The sequence below is a fragment of the Bemisia tabaci genome, chromosome 3 (assembly GCF_918797505.1).
Source record: "Bemisia tabaci chromosome 3, PGI_BMITA_v3".
In the NCBI taxonomy this organism is placed as follows: Eukaryota; Metazoa; Arthropoda; class Insecta; order Hemiptera; family Aleyrodidae; genus Bemisia; species Bemisia tabaci.
This window is the reverse complement of record NC_092795.1, coordinates 19990479-20008977: the sequence shown is the minus strand read 5'-3', so window position 1 is coordinate 20008977 and position 18499 is coordinate 19990479. Positions and strand designations below refer to the sequence as shown.

The 18499-nt window shown below is 34.5% G+C and overlaps 1 protein-coding gene across 1 annotated transcript; it reads left to right on the top strand.

Moving 5' to 3' along the window:
* The first annotated feature begins 55 nt into the window (after positions 1-55).
* Positions 56-17563, top strand: LOC109035048 (uncharacterized). Its single transcript, XM_019048513.2, has 10 exons — positions 56-262; positions 1329-1434; positions 2467-2535; positions 4110-4312; positions 4937-5161; positions 8416-8684; positions 9214-9388; positions 10321-10461; positions 11108-11224; positions 11411-17563. The coding sequence occupies exons 1-10, from the start codon at positions 189-191 to the stop codon at positions 11652-11654; spliced, it is 1623 nt and encodes a 540-aa protein (XP_018904058.2). The 5' UTR covers positions 56-188; the 3' UTR covers positions 11655-17563.
* Positions 17564-18499: the final 936 nt, after the last annotated feature.

Here is an 18499-nt window from a genome sequence, read left to right as displayed (position 1 = left end):
AGTGTGACGTCACTTATCACAAGCTGAGGAAGCGGTGTCTGCCGTGCCTGCAATAGCAAACAAACGATAACTTTTGGTAACAAAAACACAGGATAATTTCTTATTGTTGTGTAAGATTCGTGGAATCTGCAGTTAATCTACAATTTTGTTAACGTTTTTGTGCTACTGTGCTTTTAAATATGTGAACAATGGCTGATTATGCCGAGTTAAATGTGTTACCTCCTGGATGGGACAGCAAATATGACCCCAAAACTGGACGAAGGTGATGATCTTTCTCTCATGTCACTCAACTATCTTTTCCAATCATGATCTTGTCCCACCTCACCTCTTTTGAGGCCCGGCTGTAGATCTGTCAGAATAATTTTTTTACCAAACAACTTGAAGGCCTCATCAGTAAGATTTCTACTGTGTAGCAGACACTGAAGAATAGAATTACTGTAGTTACCGAGTGGACCATTGAGTCTGGAGCCCAACTTCCCCGAAATTGCAGTATAGCCATCCAAATTCTCCTCAAAAATTGCCAAATGGTGTTACCATAGAAGCCTCTAATCATGAAGACTTGGAAGGTAGACTTCAAGTAAGGTGACGCTGAAGTATGAAACAATCTAACTGGGCTACGCTCCTTACCCCTGCGCGTGTTGCTCTAACATTATTCTTTATGATTATTTTCATTAATTCACTTTTATCTATTTGAATTCGGAACATTCATTTTGGTTTTCAGAAGTATGCAAACCATCAAGATATTGTCATCCTTTTATTTGAGCATAGACTAATCAAGAGCACGATTCTCTGTCCTCACATAACCTAATTAAGTAATATCTGTTTAGATTTTTGGGAATCAACATTTTAAGTCTCCTCTTTTCAGATGATGTCGAACGTTCATACACTAAAATAGCAAATCAACATGTAAAATACCAATATGCAGCACCTTCAATTTCATAGATTTTCATTTGTTCTCCGATCTCTTGCATCTTTTAAAATTGCTGATGCTCATCGAACAATGTTGAGGGACTTCTAATAGCCCCGAACAGAGTTTTGTCAGGATTCTTTCCACTACCGCCTGATGAGATAATCTACTACTCACTGAAAATGTCAATACTGTCCAGGGCTTATACTCCTATATATCAATCTATCCATAATCTGTGATGCATTTGTAAGGCTTCAATAGCAGAATGGGCTACTAGACTAAATATGAGCCTCTCGATCAAGGTCTTCTTCTCTATGTCAATGGATGCTTGGTAAAACTTTGCACCAAGACAAAAGAGTCTCAGATGTTGCAGCATCTCAAAAACCATTATTCATTGCATTGCTTGCTGTCTGACTTGCAGGTATTACGTGAATTACATTACCAGAAATGCATCCCTGGAGGATCCTCGTTTACGGAGGGGACCACTCTCCTTATCAGGACAAACATTTGAGTCAATTCCGATCCAAGTAAGAACAAATTTTTCACCTGATGTTCAGATGGTTTCAATATCTCAGTCATTCCGAGTAGCAAGTTGAACCTGCCAAGGCAGGATAGTCAAAATTACACCAGAAACACACATTTTCAAAGCAGTTTGCCAACATGTGTTTGTGTCATCTGAATTCAATTTCCCAATATTAAATTCTAAAAACGCATTTTCCTTGATATTTCTTGCTGCAATGATCATACCTAAGGTCATCTCTCTTATATTATGCCTCATTTATAATAATTGAAATAAAGCTGCAGGCGTGCTCCAAAATACCATGCCGTAAATTCCATGCCTCACCACACTAGCCAAATGCAACAGACTCCCTCCCTAAACTGTTTTTCTGCCAATTCCCAGACAGTCTCTTACGTTCTGTTTTCCACTCTCTCTCACTGCTCTCTGCACTGAGCTGTAGTTACTGAAACTGGGACAGACTACGTTGCGGTGGCACAAGGTTCTTTTCAATTCTTCTTAGGTATCTTTCTCTGAAAGTACAGCAGCGGCAGGTTTAGGAGGCTCCCCCTATGCCCTCTCCAGAGCTTCATAGAATTTTTCTGAACAAGATGTACCAAAAAATGTACAAAATGTAGAGAACTCTGGTTATTGAAAATTATATTTGTAGGTACGCAATGTTAAAACGTAGTTTATACCTGAAAATGGATGAAAGCTGAAAAAGTAAACTATTGCTCAGCTTAATTCTATTTTAATTTAATTATATTGATTTTACTCTGTCTTATAACATGTATAATTATTTGTATTATTATATATATTATACTATCTAGCTATTATCATAGGTAGGAAAACTCAAACTAGCTTGCAAAATTGATGAAATTTTAAGTAAATAGAAAATTCATAAAGCATGAGAGCATGATAGCAACAACAAGGAACTTCAACCGAGCATAGTAATTTATGAGAATTCCAAGTTTGTCAAACATATAAACTAGAGCTTGCCAGTGGAGCCTTTGCACTTAGCCCATAAATATTATTAATCATATTTTCTTTTGTATTTCATTAGCATGGATCACCGCAGCTCAGCGATGCTCGATCATCTTACAATCAACCACCCTTTTATCATTTTCACCAGGTTAGTGCATTATTTTATTCTTGATTTAGTTTTAGGACATTCCGTTAATGAATTTTTGTCTGCGCACCTGTTTTGTCCAGTAGTTTACATCCACGCTTAAAATAAGCAACAATGACTTTGTCGAAGCGTTATATTTTAGACCGTATGCAAAATTATATTGACAAAATCGAAATGAGAAAATTGAAAGAGAAGGAGGTGTTGTTGTGGTAACCCTTCTTTCAAATGTAATGTTACTCTCTTCTTTTGATTCACCTTTTCAATTTGTCATTGGTGAATGTTTTGTTTTATTTCTATCCTTAAATTTTTTTACTTAAAATGTACCTTATATATACTACTTTTTTTTCTTTTTTTCTTTCTTTTTTTAAATGAAAATATTACTCCTTCTTAAAAACATTTACATTTTTGAAACGTGGCAAATATTTTTAAAACTTGTTCCAAGCGATGGCATCGAGCTGTAGTTGTGTCGAAAGAAACTATACAAAAATGAACACCTAAAAGAGGAAAAAAAACTGAATAGCACGCAATCTTTTTAGTTTTATCCCATTTGTACATTGATCTTTTAGAGTCAAATTCGTCCAATTTTGAGGGTCTAGTTGCACAACGCTGCAGCACAGTAAAAACACAAAATATAAAAGAAAAAATTAAAGTGCTTCAGAAATTATTTAAGTTGACTTGGAACCACCTTAGTATTTACAAAATATATATTATATTTTCCTTTAATACATATTTTTTTTCATCAATTTAAATGTAAATAATCTATGCAGAGTGTGCAAACATTTCAAAATCATGAGTTGAAAAACGCCGACTCCGGGAGTTTAAATATTGGAGCCTAACACGGAGGGGAGCGAGTGCTGCTAGCGCCTAACGCGCACTGGCGCCTACAACCTAAAGGGATACTTCACGCATTGCGCAATGCTTGAAGTATCCCCTTAGGTTTGTAGGCGCCAGTGCGCGTCTCGCGCTCGCCGCCCGCCCGCCGCGCCGCAGCGTGCCACGCGGCGCCTCAAGTAACTATTTCTCAACAGAGGTGTTGCACTGTGTCACATGAAATCGAAGGCACTCCAACGAATTATGAATGACAGGCATCCTTCTAGAGCACGGAGCTTTCCTCTCAAAATAAATCAAGATACTACAGCACAAAAAGAGAGCGGTACTCCAAAAACTCACCAAGTCCTAGCATCCGTATTTAATAACGTTCAGCAAATTTTTTTTCATTTCATTAGAGAAAAAAGTGACTCGATTTAGGCAGAAACATTCTTGAGTATGCCGGCACGAAGATTTTATTTTGAATCAAAAATAAAATAGCTAAATGAAAGCGGGTTTCTGCTTGATGTAAGTGACTTTTCTTTTTAGACAAGCAGCTTTTCTTCTTTAAACATTCATTATTTTCTTTATTGATTCATAAGGAAAATCTTCTTGGCGATAAATTTGAGCATTTTTCTGCTTGAATCAAGTCACTTATTCCTTGGCTTGCATCAGCTTCAAAATCACGTTTGTTAGGTACATCAAACTTGTTTTAATATTTTTTTTTTTTTTTTTTTTTTTTTTTTTTTTTTTTTTTTTTTTTTATCTAGGATCACTTAAGCTATGGGAAATGTAGTCCTTTGCCCTCTCGAACGTACAGCCCCCTGATGGGATCCAGCGCTGCAGATTATCATGCATATAAAATGAATGAAAGTCCGTATGGGAGCTCAAATACAATAGAGCAGTCCGTGGCGAAAATTAGCGCTTTGTTCCCAACTGTAGGAGAAACACACATCAAAACATTGCTGCTCAAGTGAGTATATTTTTTCCATTCGTTGATTTTTGTGTGTGACTGTAACTGGGTGAAAGGGCTTAAGTGGCCAAGTCATGGAAGTGAAACACCCAAAATAATCGTATGAAAGAGAACTTTTTTACAAACAGTAGCTTTTTTCATAAAGCCAGTTGGACTGTACAGAGAACATCAATTCAAAGTATAAATTGATCAGAAACATTAGCTTATAATGAAAGTTCCTGAGTAATGGAAAATACTCCCTGAAATAAAAAAATTCTAAAATGATGTTCAAGCTGACTAAATAGAAGAAGCTCTTTGCACGGTGTACTGAAATAATACGTCTTGAGAAAGGAAGGAATGGACTGCCGTGAATCATCAATGATTAAACCGGCAACTCTCGAAAAAAAAAAAGTTTGTACATATCTCTTGTTAAAAACTTGAGACTAAGCGAATAATGAAAGAAAAACACATGTCAAACTCAAAAAAAGCAGAGAAAAATCAGAACTAAAACCATGTAAAAGGCTATACACAGAGAAAATATATGTGAGTAGTAATCAAATTTGTGTTAGGATATCAACATGTTTCAGTCAAAGACTTGACAACTGAAAGCGCCTCTACTTTTGCCTTAATGACTCAACTTTTCAGGTACCACAATAGGGAGGCTGTGGTGGTAAGTGCTCTGCAAGTTGAGAAACATCCTCTAGCCACCCCTGGTCCTTACACCAGTTCCCTTTCAGGCAGACAGTATTCTCTCCAAATGACTCCACCTCCGGGTGGGAAAGATAGCCCTCGATCGGGTGTTGGCATAATAACATCACCTTTTCGAAATACATCTCCACGGCCCCATTCTTCTCCAAAAATGAAACTAAGGTTTTTATGGTTTTATTGCATCCATAGTCATTCCTATTGCATAGTCATTTTCTCGTAGTTAGGTGTTATTTAATGAAAACTACTTTTCTCCATCTACAATTTAATTTAAGAGTCATTGTTTAGACTTTGCGGCTGTGTTTTCTCAGTTCTATGATTTTATTATTTTTTTTTTTCTATTATTTTACGATTCGATTATTTATTTTTTTTCCATTAATCCATACATATTATGGCTAAAGTCAGGAAAACTTTCAATCCCTGTTAATTTAAGGTTTATTTTATTAGATACTTAATTTTTTATCACTCAAACTAATAAACTAGCAAAAAATAATATGATCAGTCAAAATGCCAAGTTTCTACATCCAATATTAAAGGAAATGTTGCTAATCAAAAAACACAGTGTTTGGCGTCTCCAACACTGTAGTGCATACCATGGTTTCATCCATCTTGGTTTCATTCGTGTTTTAAGTGGAGCAAAAAGTACAAACATGTATATCACTAATTGATGAATCAAAGATCGAAGAAACTATGGTTGGTACTTCAGTGGTGGATGACATCATACACAGTGTTTCTCAAACTCTGTGAATATTGGACGCAGAAACTTGGCTTTCGAACAGATCTTATCCAATTTTGCTCACCCATAATCTCACCAAACCACTAAAGCACGATTTTGTGACTAGCGCAAGTGACCCAGTATAATCTCTCCCCTTTCTTTAATTCATATTGCTGATTCTGCAAGTTAACAGAGATTTTAATGAATTAGAAACACTTCTTTTTTTTTAGAAAGTTTTTCTTTTTAGTTTACTAGTTTTTCTTTATTTTTTTTTAAGAATAACTTCCTCACACAGGAAATAAGTATTTTTCTTATTTTATTATTATTATTTTTTCCTGCAATTTTATTATTTTATCAATTTCAGCAGCAGCAGCGAAAACAAATGTAGTTGATGTGTAGTTATTGTTGAGTATTGATAATGTGCAGTGTTTGTGCAAAAGAATGATTTGTAGCAACTATTCTAATTTTGTATCGAATTTGTGAAGAAGTTAGTGTTGCCATGTTTATGATTGCACGTATTTGTCTCCATTTTTTTGATGATCATTTGGTTTTAAATTTTATCTTTTGTGTTAATCTGATGATCCAGTCAGCTCACCCAACTACATAATCCTATGTTTATTTATCTTTCAGCAGACTTCGATGATCAAGTTCAGTTCTTTTCATTATTACATTTTTTTTTATTTCTCTCGGTTTTTTTTTCTTTTTATTTTTTGTCCACCTTTTTGACTTTGCATCATTTGCATGAACGAATTGCCTCATTTTTAATTTTGTTTTTATAGGACGTAATGCTCATCCGACCGTACGTAAAATACCTACCAACAATCTTTTTGCCGATTTTGACATTACCTTACCTTAATGATCACGGACAAACAGAAGCGTTTTCACTTTCTCAGCGGCAAAAATGATTCTCACCTGTCTCGGTAATGTATTTGATGTGAACGACTTTTTCGGAAAGGGAAACACTAACCACTTCTAAATTCCACAACTAATCTAGCTCTGTGGTGTTTGATCTGTCTATCTAACATGCTCTTTACTGTAGTTTTAAGTCGGGAGTAAACAGTGCAATGAAAAAAGTGTTAAGGTGAGGAGATTCTAATTATATTTGTTTGTTTCCTCTCAATCCAAGGTGAATGGTTCCATACCTCTGAAAATTAGAATAAAAAACCGTTGGAATTTTTTTTTTTTTTTTCCCTTCCCCCCCCCCCCCCTTTAAGGAATCTTTCTTTGTCCTTAAAATAATCTGGCGTGCATTATTTTTTTTTTATTTGAAGTAAGAATTTTTATTCTGACTTTTTATTTCATTTATACAACCTTGTTACTCTTCTTTTAATTTAACTAATGAATGTAGTAAAGTTAGCTATCTTGTTTTTTTCTGTTTTGAATCGTCTGAAGTGTCTGAAATCCAGTTTTTGTTGAAACTTACCTTATTTGTCAGTTAAAATCGGAACGAAGTCTACAATTTGAAGTAATTATCAGGAGAAGTATACCTGTTGTGGATTGCCTTTGTTGCGCTTATTGCAAATAAATTAATCTACTTTAGAGGGCTGTAAAAGATATGCTATCCTAACTTTTTAACTAAATCCTATTTTAAGAATCATGTTTGCAATTTTTTCATCTCCATTTTAATCTTTTCTTCAAATAAATGGATTAATCAATGGAACGCGCGTATTGATACTAGTCCATCCTTCATCTTATATTAATGCATATACATTTTTCTATTGAGTCATTCAAACTAACTTTTTTCTAGTTAACTCCTGTAACCCCTAAAGTTTAAGTGTAGCTTGCAAGTGTTGGCATGTTAAGGTATTATCAGTAGCATGGTAGCATAGAAAATATTTGTTGAAAACATTTTTTTTACTTTACGATTTTTTTAGCCATCCTTTTTCTGAAATATTGTTACTAACATTAAGGAAATCGCGTTTTTGTATTTTTAAAATATGTTGTAGGGCTCTGCAAACCTTAGATTCTCTTGAAATTTTTTAATCACTACGGAGCGACCTCCAAATCAGCAAAATTATAAAAAACTTCAAAAAATTAGTAAAATTCCCTGAAGAAAAAGTTCCTCGGAACTATGATCTTATGTGAACTCCTATGAAGTTGCAAAAAATTACTAACACCTGTTAAAACTGGCTTTTACTGATCAAACCACAATAAACCAAAAAAAATGTAATTGAAACCAGCCATCTGATTTAAACCAGTTCTAGCATTTTGAAGGTTCGAACAGCTCTAGTGCAGGAGCTTTGAATGGATGGTGAAACTCGAAAATCCTGTATTTTTCCATAGTTCAGTTATCTCGTACATTCCTAATGATCTTTTGAAAATTTTATGATAGGATCCTGGATCCCATAGAGCTATTCATAAAATACACAATGCTAAATTTCGGGTTTTTCACCCCCGCCTCCTCCTCGTAATGCTTTTGTTATGTAGGTCCCTATCCTTTATCTTGCAAAAGCATAATGACTTTACACTCTCTTAGTCCCACCTTCCCCCCAGAGTTTCACGTAATTTACGAATGGCCCCTTGGAAATATAGCTCTGATCCTCTGGCACTAAGCCACTGATTTAAAATCTTATTTATAACTTAAAATTCAAATTAAAAACTAATAATTACTCGTGAGAAATCAAATTATAAATTAACTTAATTGGTTTTTTAAGGTTCTTACATTTTTGCGAAGTTTTTTTCTAATAATTTCATTTGTGAACAGGTATCTAAAAAGCGTATTCCCTGTTGTGGAGGAGACTGTATTGCTGGATACTCTGTGTGGAGCAGATAACAATGTTCATCTGGCTACAGAACAATTATTAACGATGGGATTTAACAAGAGAGACACACCAACACCAAGAGTCGTTCTGAAGAAAAGGGATGAAGCGGAAGAGGAGGAAGAAAAGCTAAGGCAGCTGCTCCAGTCTCAGCGCCGCTCGGTATCATCGGCACTACCTCCTCGAATGAGAAGTTTAGAAGAAAAACAAGACAGTAAGTTTAATTCTCGTTCTAATGCAGTTTCTTTTTTTATGGTCTCATCTGAAGTTTTATGTTTTCCTCAGAAAAGGATGGTATCCCTTTTTTCTCTGAATGGCATTGAAATAACTTCCTTTTTTCACAGAAATAATTTTTTTTTCCCCAGCTAAATCTGTTGTCATGTTAAGCTCAGTAGACTAACCTAATCAGGCCAACGTTTGATTTGAAGCTGCCAAAGCATTCAAAGTCAAATTAAAGTGTTTATACGTATGAATTTTACTTAAATTTTCTTTGTCAATGAAGTTGAGTCGAAATCAAAATATTTTGCCCCTCGCAGATTTTTCAGTTGTTTCAATGACTGAAATTTCTCATAATTAGTTAGTGTGTACTATCTTGACTAAAATCCCCTTCTTTTACAGGATTTTTCCTCTAATACTGATTCACTGTTGCAGGAAAATTTCAAAAGTTTGTAAGCCTTTTTTAAAAATCCTACCCACTTTGTATCTTATTTGACTATTATTTCGAAATTTTAATTGCCTTTCAGTGAAAGTGAAACTCAAAGAACAGTTCAAGACAATCCCTGAAAGAGTTATAGCCCTTGCTTTAGATAGCACCAACTACGATGAAGAACGAGCTGCTATTATCTTGAAAACAACCGTAGATCAAGGAGAGCAAGAAGACCAAACGGATGATTGCTGTAAAGAAAAAATACTGACAGAGTAAGTGGTAACAATTTTCAGTTGTTTTTTTTGTTTATGTCAAATTCCCGGCAACCTCATAAACTGGTCTTTATCAGAGAATCTTTGAAGACGAAGAAAGAATGGAAGAAGCTAACTAAACTTTCTAATAATTTGATGATTTTTCATTGGTTTACAATTTTAATATTAATTAATCACTAGCTTTGGTATTTTAACATTCCCTTGGCCTCTAAATTAGAAGATAAACGACCCTCACAGCTCATGCCCAATTATTCCTTATGTAATCCAACCTTGCAGTGCTGAATTAATTTTTTTGATTCTTTGGTATTGTTCAGAATGTTTTCTGATTGAAAGTTCACTTTTCTCCTCTGACTTATATCATTGGAAGAGTCTTATCTACAGGAAAAAAAAAAAACCAAGCTCTTACATTTGTTTTGTGACTACAATTTTAGCCACTCTTACAAACGTGTTGGAATGTAGGAACAAAGGAATGTATTATGTCAGATAGAACTAGAAAGTGAAGTTTTAAACATGCATGCAATGGCTTGAAAAAAGAGAAACAAGCATCGCAAGCACGTTTTTATGTTTATGAAACTAGTGAGGTTAGATATAGAGAATGAGAAAAAATTTGCTTCACTTATATACTCAAAAATTACTGTAAAAACTTAATTCAAAATTTGTCATAGATTGGTAGCATTGCTTGTTGGTTGAGATATCAAACCAATGTATATAGTTTCATCCGTTGAGAATGAGTGGAATTAAAGTAACCTAAATACTAAAACTTCCCTGCGCAGACGACTCCATTTGCAAGGCAGCTTTTGCAATTCCCCAAACTTTCTTTGCGAATACGCTTTGTCATGGGCAAATTTTTTTATTAAAGTTGCAGTTTTTTTCCCCCTTTTCTTTTTCTAGACTGAATTGTAATTAATAGTTTACTCCTATGTTTCTTTTAGAAATGACAACTGTACGGAGAGTACCTCTGTTTATGCCTCACCTTTGATTGTTGGTTCGTCCTCTGATCAAAACGTAGATTCCAGCGCTTTAAACAAGGAAAACATGTCAAAACATTCAAAAACAAGGAAAGAAGTCCTCAGGTATAGTGATCCTCCTCCATTAATTTATGCGTGAAAGGCAAAACCATCACTTTCTCCTAAAATCATCAGTTACTTTTTTTAAATATTTTTCTTGTTTGCGTAACATGCAAGGTGGACTCTTCGATGCCATGTTAGAACAGTTCAAAATATATATGACGGCCAACACATTTTTTGTTCAAACAAGAAAAACCAAATAAACAGCGTTTGGTCAAAAGAATTTCAACTCTTCAATCTCTTTTATCTTTAGCAATGAAAGTAGTAAACTGTAATTTGCTCAATCAGTAAGTAGGCAAAACTTCAGAAAATCTCAAAAACTCTCCTAGATTTGACCCAATTAAAAGTACAACTACCGGAGGCAGAAAACTGCAAATCCACCGCCAGTCTACCGCAATCAGTTTGTACAACTATCTCGTCAATGTGAAAGATTTATCGTTTTTACTCTATATTTCTTTAACATGCTGTTTGCTGCATTCTTTTATGTGTGTTACAACAGTGCTGCATTTTATCAGATTTTTGGCTATTTTTGCAGCTTCATCCGTTCCGTTTCCTCACAAAGAATTGAAGTTAAATTGCATTCAATTGTACCAATATTCTACTTTTTCTTTTGCATTCTGTATTCATCAACTGAATTTTTATTATTTTTTAGGAGAGTCTCCAAAGGAACAAGTGTTGCAGAAGACAAAACGTTCAAATCACCATTACGTTTGAAAACTGCTGGCGCAAACTCGAGCCTTGTTAAGGGTCCTAATGAATCGTTACTCATGTAAGTTATTACTGCCTTACCTTGTTTTTTCAGCCTTTGCTCTCACCTATGTGGTGTTTCTGTGTGTTCTTAAGTACAAGGAACTTGATTTCTTTCTTTCTTTTTTTTTAAAAAAAAATGTTCTTATTTATTTTATTTTAAGAGTTTATTTTTATTTAACGTGAAATAATTTTTTTTTTTTTCCAGACGGGATTATGTTCCTTGGAATGGACCAGATCAAAGGCTCATCAGTCCCAACTCTAGTCAAATTGTGCCGAAAGGGCCAAACAAATCACTTCTAGGACAACTTCTAACAGCAGTAGGTGTGAATAAAGAGTTGAGGAAAGGTCCTGGAAAAAATTTGGCCAAAGGGAGCATATATTCTCCATTAGCAAGTAAAAATGATGACTCACAAAGTATATCCATTTCTTCATTGAAAATCAATTCCTAAGTATGAACTTGGTCCTTTTTTTTCTTCTTCTTCGGGTGACACTTTATTGAGATTGACTAATGTTTGGTATATACTTTGATAAAATACAATCATACAACCCTTGTACAACAATTATTACAGTTGATATGTTTCATTGCCCAAGAAAAATGAAATTGAGGAGATGAAACTCCTCTAACCAAAAGCTGTTTATTTGGTTTTGGTTGTTTGAACAAAAAACGTGATAGTCCTCATAACTATTTTGACCTGCTCTCACATGGCATTGAAGAATACTTTATATCCAGCATCTTTCTTAAACAATGAGAAAAATTTCAAATAAGGCCAGAATCACTTGCTCAGTGTAGGAGCTGAATGTGGTTTGAATGTGGAAGTCATCAGCCCGATGCCTGAATTTTGCGCGTGTCACAAAAAAATTTAGCAACGAGGCTCAGCAACCACCGGATAATGTCGGATTTGTCTGAACTATTGGAATAGATTTGATAAAAATCTGGATGAAAATAACTGGATTTGAGAAATTTCAGCCGTTGAGCGATGACTGTTGACTTCCAAATTCAGCGTACGATTGCGGCATGAAACAAAATTTCCTCTCACTGAATCGTTATTTGTAGATTCATTAGCTGTGAAGTAAAAAAAAAAAATTTGAATTTTTGAGCAGCTCTTATGTGAAAAATTTCTCTCAAGTTTAAGTGTCTGTTGGCTACACATAGAGAAATTGATTTTGTTTGAGTTTTCTCTAAATTGAGTTTTTATAACCACCAAATGTACCCTTACTCCTACTTTTTATCAATTTCTCTCTTACATGTACATGATGCAAGAATGTTCCTCTTCAAAAAATCTCGTTTTTTTTAATGAAAAAATATTGATCGTGATAAAGCACCAGGCTAGACCAGCTCCCTCCTTTGTAATATAGTTATCAACGCTCCCTCCCTTCAAAATTTTATGTGCAACTCATGATCAGTTTTCAAATCTTCCTTCTCCATCATAATCATTATTAAAGAAGCTTACTGATGAAGTTGGGATACCAGCATTTAGAGTTTGTCAAACATTGAAGCTGCAAAATTATAGTGAGATTTGGTATTCAAAGCTCTCTGAGGGCCTTTCAAATTCTGGCCATGTGAATAAAACCTTACAATTTTCGATACGCATACTTAATTACATACCTAGTCCTATTTGCAACCTCAAGTTTTCAAATCTCCAATGTCATTATTCTGTAAATTAAATTCATATTCCATCAAAAGTTATTTACATGAAAAATTACCATTTTCACATGATTAATTGCAGCACTTTTTCTCTGAAGCACATTCTCCAACAGGTACTGGTAACTGTCTTTCTCCTCTAAGTATCTCAATTTTTTGGTAGATAAAAGCGGAAGTAAAGAGAACAATTTAATTTTAGCTGCCAAAAAATAGAGATTTTGCAAATGCTGATGCTTAGTCCTACCTTCTCCCCCTCCGCCCAAATTTCTATTTTTTTATCTATTTACCAGATACATTTTTGAAAAGCAATATTTTTTCAATGACCTGCAATTAACTCATAACTGTATCCTTGAGGCACACTTTCTTCAGGTTCAGGACCACTGTGAAAAACCATATCACCGACGTGTTTTTATCCAGCAGTCAGTCCTAATGACAAAGCCTTGCTGATTTTTCATCAGGTGCCATTATTTATATCGATTAATTGATTTCTCCGAACATAGAATCACTTTATGCAGGATCAAGCCTGAGTAAGAGATCAACATTAAGGCCATTCTGCCGAGTCACTGTCCACCATATGTGCTGGTGTGGTCGATCATAATGGATTTTGTGCCTGAGAAAAGTGTATCTTGTACATTCTTGTATAATATCCCTAGTCTCAGTCCACCTGTGTTTTTTTTTTTTTTTTTTTTTAAATAGTATTTTTAATAATATTCGCAGCATTGATCATATATCTTAATTTGATTGCAACTGACATCAACTAGTCTGTGGATGAAAGATCATGGCATATTGGGTGTAACGAGTGAAAGAAATCATTGAAAAGAGGGTTTTCAAAACTCTCTTGTTGTGCACTTATAATTTTTCTGTTTTCAATAGTTATCATGAAAAAATTAAAGGGACTTAATCTCTTGTTAACCCTCATAAGAGTCACCCTTCTTGCTCCCTATCTGTCCAATATTTACGTATATTTCATATTTTACGTATGTTGCATATGTTTTCCTTGACTGGATACTTTATGTCATCACTTTCCTGTGCCAACTGTCTGTAATCTTATGCTCCCAGAGATTGCATTTTTAATTAGCTTTCACCAAAAAATTCGGAGTTAATAGTTTTCTTCTTCAATCCTGCGTCTGTTACAATCTTCCCGGTTTGTCTGGTTTGACATGAATGTATTTTTTAAATTCTTAAATTAAAAACCTATAGATGTAGTAGAGACTGGTAGAATTAAGTTTTGTAGTTCTTTTGTTGTTGCCACACTGTTAGTATTTATGTACTAACTAATGACATTAGTTTAATTATTAGAAAAATAAGGGTTTTTAACCAATTGTTAGTTTCTCTAACGATAAATCAATCTCATTAGTCTCTTCATGTTTTAGTTGCTTTGTGTTTTGAACCGATTAATTCCAATTGATGTTGGATTAAAAAGAGCACCAATCAACTTTGTAAGGTTTGATTTTATTTTTTAAAACAAGTGGGTATAAAGTATCAATAAAAATTAATAATTTAGGCAAGATAAAAATTTCCTCCCTCAATAAATACCAGGAATCACCAATGCTAGAAATATTAGACATAAATTATCTTTTCCTTTAAACGGCTCCTCCCCCACTTCAACTATCTAAGTTCACTAATAAGTTGGCCTACTTTTAAAGTTTCAACTTCTACAACATTAATTATTGCATTTAGTCTCAATAGAAGTCGGTCAACCAATTCCTGAACTCTATCAGTACATGCTTTTTCCCCCTTTAATAGAGTTTGAGCCATGTGTATGATGAAATTTTGTTTGCTGAAAGAAGAGCTCTCCTAAAGCCTTTGCCATTTGATTGTACCCATGTAGGAAAGGGACTGAAGTTGTATTTTCAGAAACATTTGACCAGAAACCATTGGCAAAAATAAATAACCCAAACTCTTAGGACAATCTAAATCATTAACTTGTATCAATCCTTAATTTATTTTCCAAATTTTATAAAATTAAAGTGGTGAGATTATTTTTGGTTCCAGCACTAAGCATTTAAGATGTAAAAAGTAAGGCGATTGAAACGGTTAGCTCTATCTAAAGATGTTTTCCCCTTGTTGAAGATTTCATATGAGAGATGAAAATTACTAATTTATCGGAAATGGACTTAGTAATTTATCCCTTTAATTTCTAAAATTCATTAAGGGACTGTATCCTTGTAAAATGTTCTTTTAAAAAGGATCTCCGTTCATTTATAAGAGAAGGTATTGAAGAAATATTTTTTAATAAAGCATGTTTGTGTTTAAAATCACACTAAAATAATTCTAGCCTTATTAAACGAAATAATTGTGTGATATCCAAGTTTCAAAAAAAAAAATGTAAAGTTAATAGGTTAAAAGCTTACGTTTCATTGAAAAGTTTCGGTTGTCTTAGCACCATCATCAGGGTGAAAAGTCAAGAATTACTCAGAACCTTAACGACCAACCAAGAATTAGAAGAGAGGAATTTTACTGTTTCAAGAAAAAATGTTACCCATAAATTTTGAGCTTAGATAGTCTATGATTGTGGCATTGAATTCCTAAATTTTGACCTTGATGATGGTGCAAAAACACCGGTATGCTTGGGTATTTTTTCAATAAAATGTAACTTATTTCATGTATAAACTTTTCATTTTCCTTTACTTAGTCATTGGTTACCACACTATCATTCCGATTTGAAAAAAATTCTACTATATGCAACATTCTTAGAATGTTTTTTAACCATAATCTCATTGAAGATTGAATTTTCCTGATTTACTTATGCTGAGAAACGTAGCAATTGGTTTGCAACCTCAATACTAATTTTGTTAACTAATAAGTCCTGTTAAGATAAACAGCAGAGATGTAAAAAAATCTGAAGGAATAATCGGACAAAAGAACAAAGAGAGTATATTTTACTCTGTTTTTCTCAATAAATTGCTTTCATGGTGTATCTTTCTTAGAAGTCCAATTTGATCGGTTGACAGCAAGAATTTGGTGAGTTCAGAGAATGATAAAATCCATAAATAATGTTTGGATTCCAACTGCAGGAATCCGTCTGTTGTAGTCTCTGTTTACACAGCATGTCTAAATTTAAAGTTGACACTAAATAGAGATATACATATGTCTGATGGAGTGCTGTGGTATGTACTGAAATTCTGCATCTCCCTCCTTCCAACCAAGATCCATCCATATAGGTCAGTCATTCCCGAAACCCAAATGAGAATCTTCTGCGCATGACGTCAGCATTACTGCCGCGAAAACCAGAAATGTCGGAAACAATGCTTTTCTTATGGGAGAGAACAAATTTTTCTTAATGAATCATTTAAATTTCTTACTTTTAAATTCTTTGAAGCTTTCTGAGTGTCGAAAGGAACGTTTAGAAATTAGCGTCAAGGGTTTCAATTCAGCTGAATTTGCGTTTTTATATTTTTAAATGATTTTTGAAGTCAGCGATGTAACAAGCCATCTAGTGGTATAGATTCGCGTGTAAAAATGGCTGATGCAGAGTAAACTGTAAAAATGAAAGAACACAAATTCGGCAAAATCGAAACCCTGAATGCTAATGTCTAAACGTTCTTTTCGACACACAGAAAGTTTCAAAGGATTTAAAAGTAAGAAATTTAAATGATTCATTAAGAAAAATTTGCTCTCTCCCATAAGAAAAGCATTGTTTCCGACTTTTCTGGTTTTCGCGGCAGTAATGCTGACGTCACGAGCCAATGGAAAGGGGCTTACCCCGAGCGGGGAAATCTGCGCAATGGCTGACCTATATGGATGGATCTTGCTTCCAACCTTCAAACCCTCAGATGCAATAAAAACCAATGGGCTCAAGAGTCGATGTAGTTCAAGTGAGAAAAGAAATTGCTGAACACATTTTTTGTCTAACATCTTGTAATCACCCCTTCAAAGAAAATCATCTGAACCTGCATTTATATTTTGTGAGCTAATTTATAATTTTGCCAATGTCAAAACGTTGCGCAGGAACCCACTTTTCTTGATATTTTCATGCATTTCGAAAATTTTCCTTATGAGCCTGTCCGGCTCATTTGTTGTGTATCTTTCCAACCCACAAATTTATCAGTATTGGCCCAAACACTGTTTTACCTTCCGCAAATCGCTGATGGATCTAATTGTACATCAAGTTGAACATGAACTCACTGATTAGCTGATTCTGCCAATTAAAGGCATGTTTATATGGTTTGCAGGCAGCTTTGGGCCCTGAATCTTTAAATTAAATGAATTTCTGTTTATCAACAAAAATGAAAGTGGGTATAGACACACTCGACACATGTTAGGGTTCAGCCATAATGATTTACATAACATATTATTTTTTCATCTCTGAAAAATTGGATCGAGAAAAAAAGGTGCAACCCTTTTTTTTCAATCTTTAACAGATTAGAAAATTCTTAATTAAATCTCCTTAGAACCTTACTTTAATGACCTTGGCCAATGGAACTTCCATTTGCCGCGTTTTATGTATTTTGATGAAGGTAGCTTCTGAAGCTAACAACTAATGTTGAATATCTGGCTGCACACCAAACCCCAACTTTTGTCTCAATGTTAATAGGCTGTGGAGTGTCATAATACATATGTTGTTATTGTGTGTTTAATAGTGTGTAAAAGGTGTAAAAAATGTTTTAGGAAATTTAATTCTAGTATGGACATTCCGCCCAAAAAATTTTCTTGTTTTTCTTTTTTGTGTTCATGTTCTCTTGCAGTAATAAAATGTTATTGGTTGGCTCCATTCATGATGTTTTCTCCCATCTCTACCACACCCTTACCTAATCCTCTAGTCCAGTTGCTGTACAAATTTAGCCAAATTGTGTCCTCAGCAGAGTTGAAATGTAATATCTCAAGCTTTATTTAACTCAAGTCTGCCAAAGTTTCACAAAACTAAAACTCAACATAGTTAAAAAAAAAAACCAGAGACTAAAGTAAAAGAACCAGGCGTGCACACATCTGGTAAATATTTTTCTTGGTACTTTTCTGAACATTGAACAGCACTGATCAAAGGTGTAGAGAAATACTGCAGGTCCTGGAGTAAAACAAGTAGCCCAAGCTACCTGCTGAGGGGGCGCCGCCCCCCCAGACCCCCCCTTTCAAATTATATATGTGAGACTTTGAGTATCATAGAAGTCGTGCGGCGACATGCCGAATGAAATGCCACAATTAAAATTATTGGATCAGATGATGAGCTGATAAAAGCCTTACCTAGTAATTTGGGAACATTTCTGACACAGTTTGGTTGCTTTAACTATCACTTTGATTTGCGAAATTCAAATCGTTTTCACTTCGTATGTAGTTAAATTTGATTTTGACTGACTTAGTTTCTGATGGATTCAAACTCATAATATACATTTAGGTTCCAGGGAAAGAAAAATGCAGATGAGCTACACTTCACATGAATATAGATTGATTAAAAATAAATAATCCGAAGAAGTGATGGAATAAATGATAATTGTTTACTAAAGTAAATACTATACCTAGGATTCATAGGAATTTTAAATAAAATCCCACCCATCACTAAAATAACCCATATGTATATACTCGTGGTGCCTGCTCTCGGCTCGATTTCGCCGAATGGAATTCTTTATCATCGCGGTTGTCCTTGTTGCGTGCAGGAGGAAATGAAGGCGCGCTCGCAGTAGCAAGAAGCAGACGCGCCAGGTTGCTTGCGACGCG

What these genes read in the sequence shown, in the direction of transcription:
- LOC109035048 (XM_019048513.2), top strand. Translation starts at nt 189, where the DNA reads ATGGCTGATTATGCCGAGTTAAATGTGTTACCTCCTGGATGGGACAGC. An exon ending in ATCAAAACATTGCTGCTCAA is followed by an intron (nt 4,313 to 4,936) that starts GTGAGTATATTT and finishes TCAACTTTTCAG; the next exon opens with GTACCACAATAGGGAGGCTG. An exon ending in TTTAGAAGAAAAACAAGACA is followed by an intron (nt 8,685 to 9,213) that starts GTAAGTTTAATT and finishes ATTGCCTTTCAG; the next exon opens with TGAAAGTGAAACTCAAAGAA.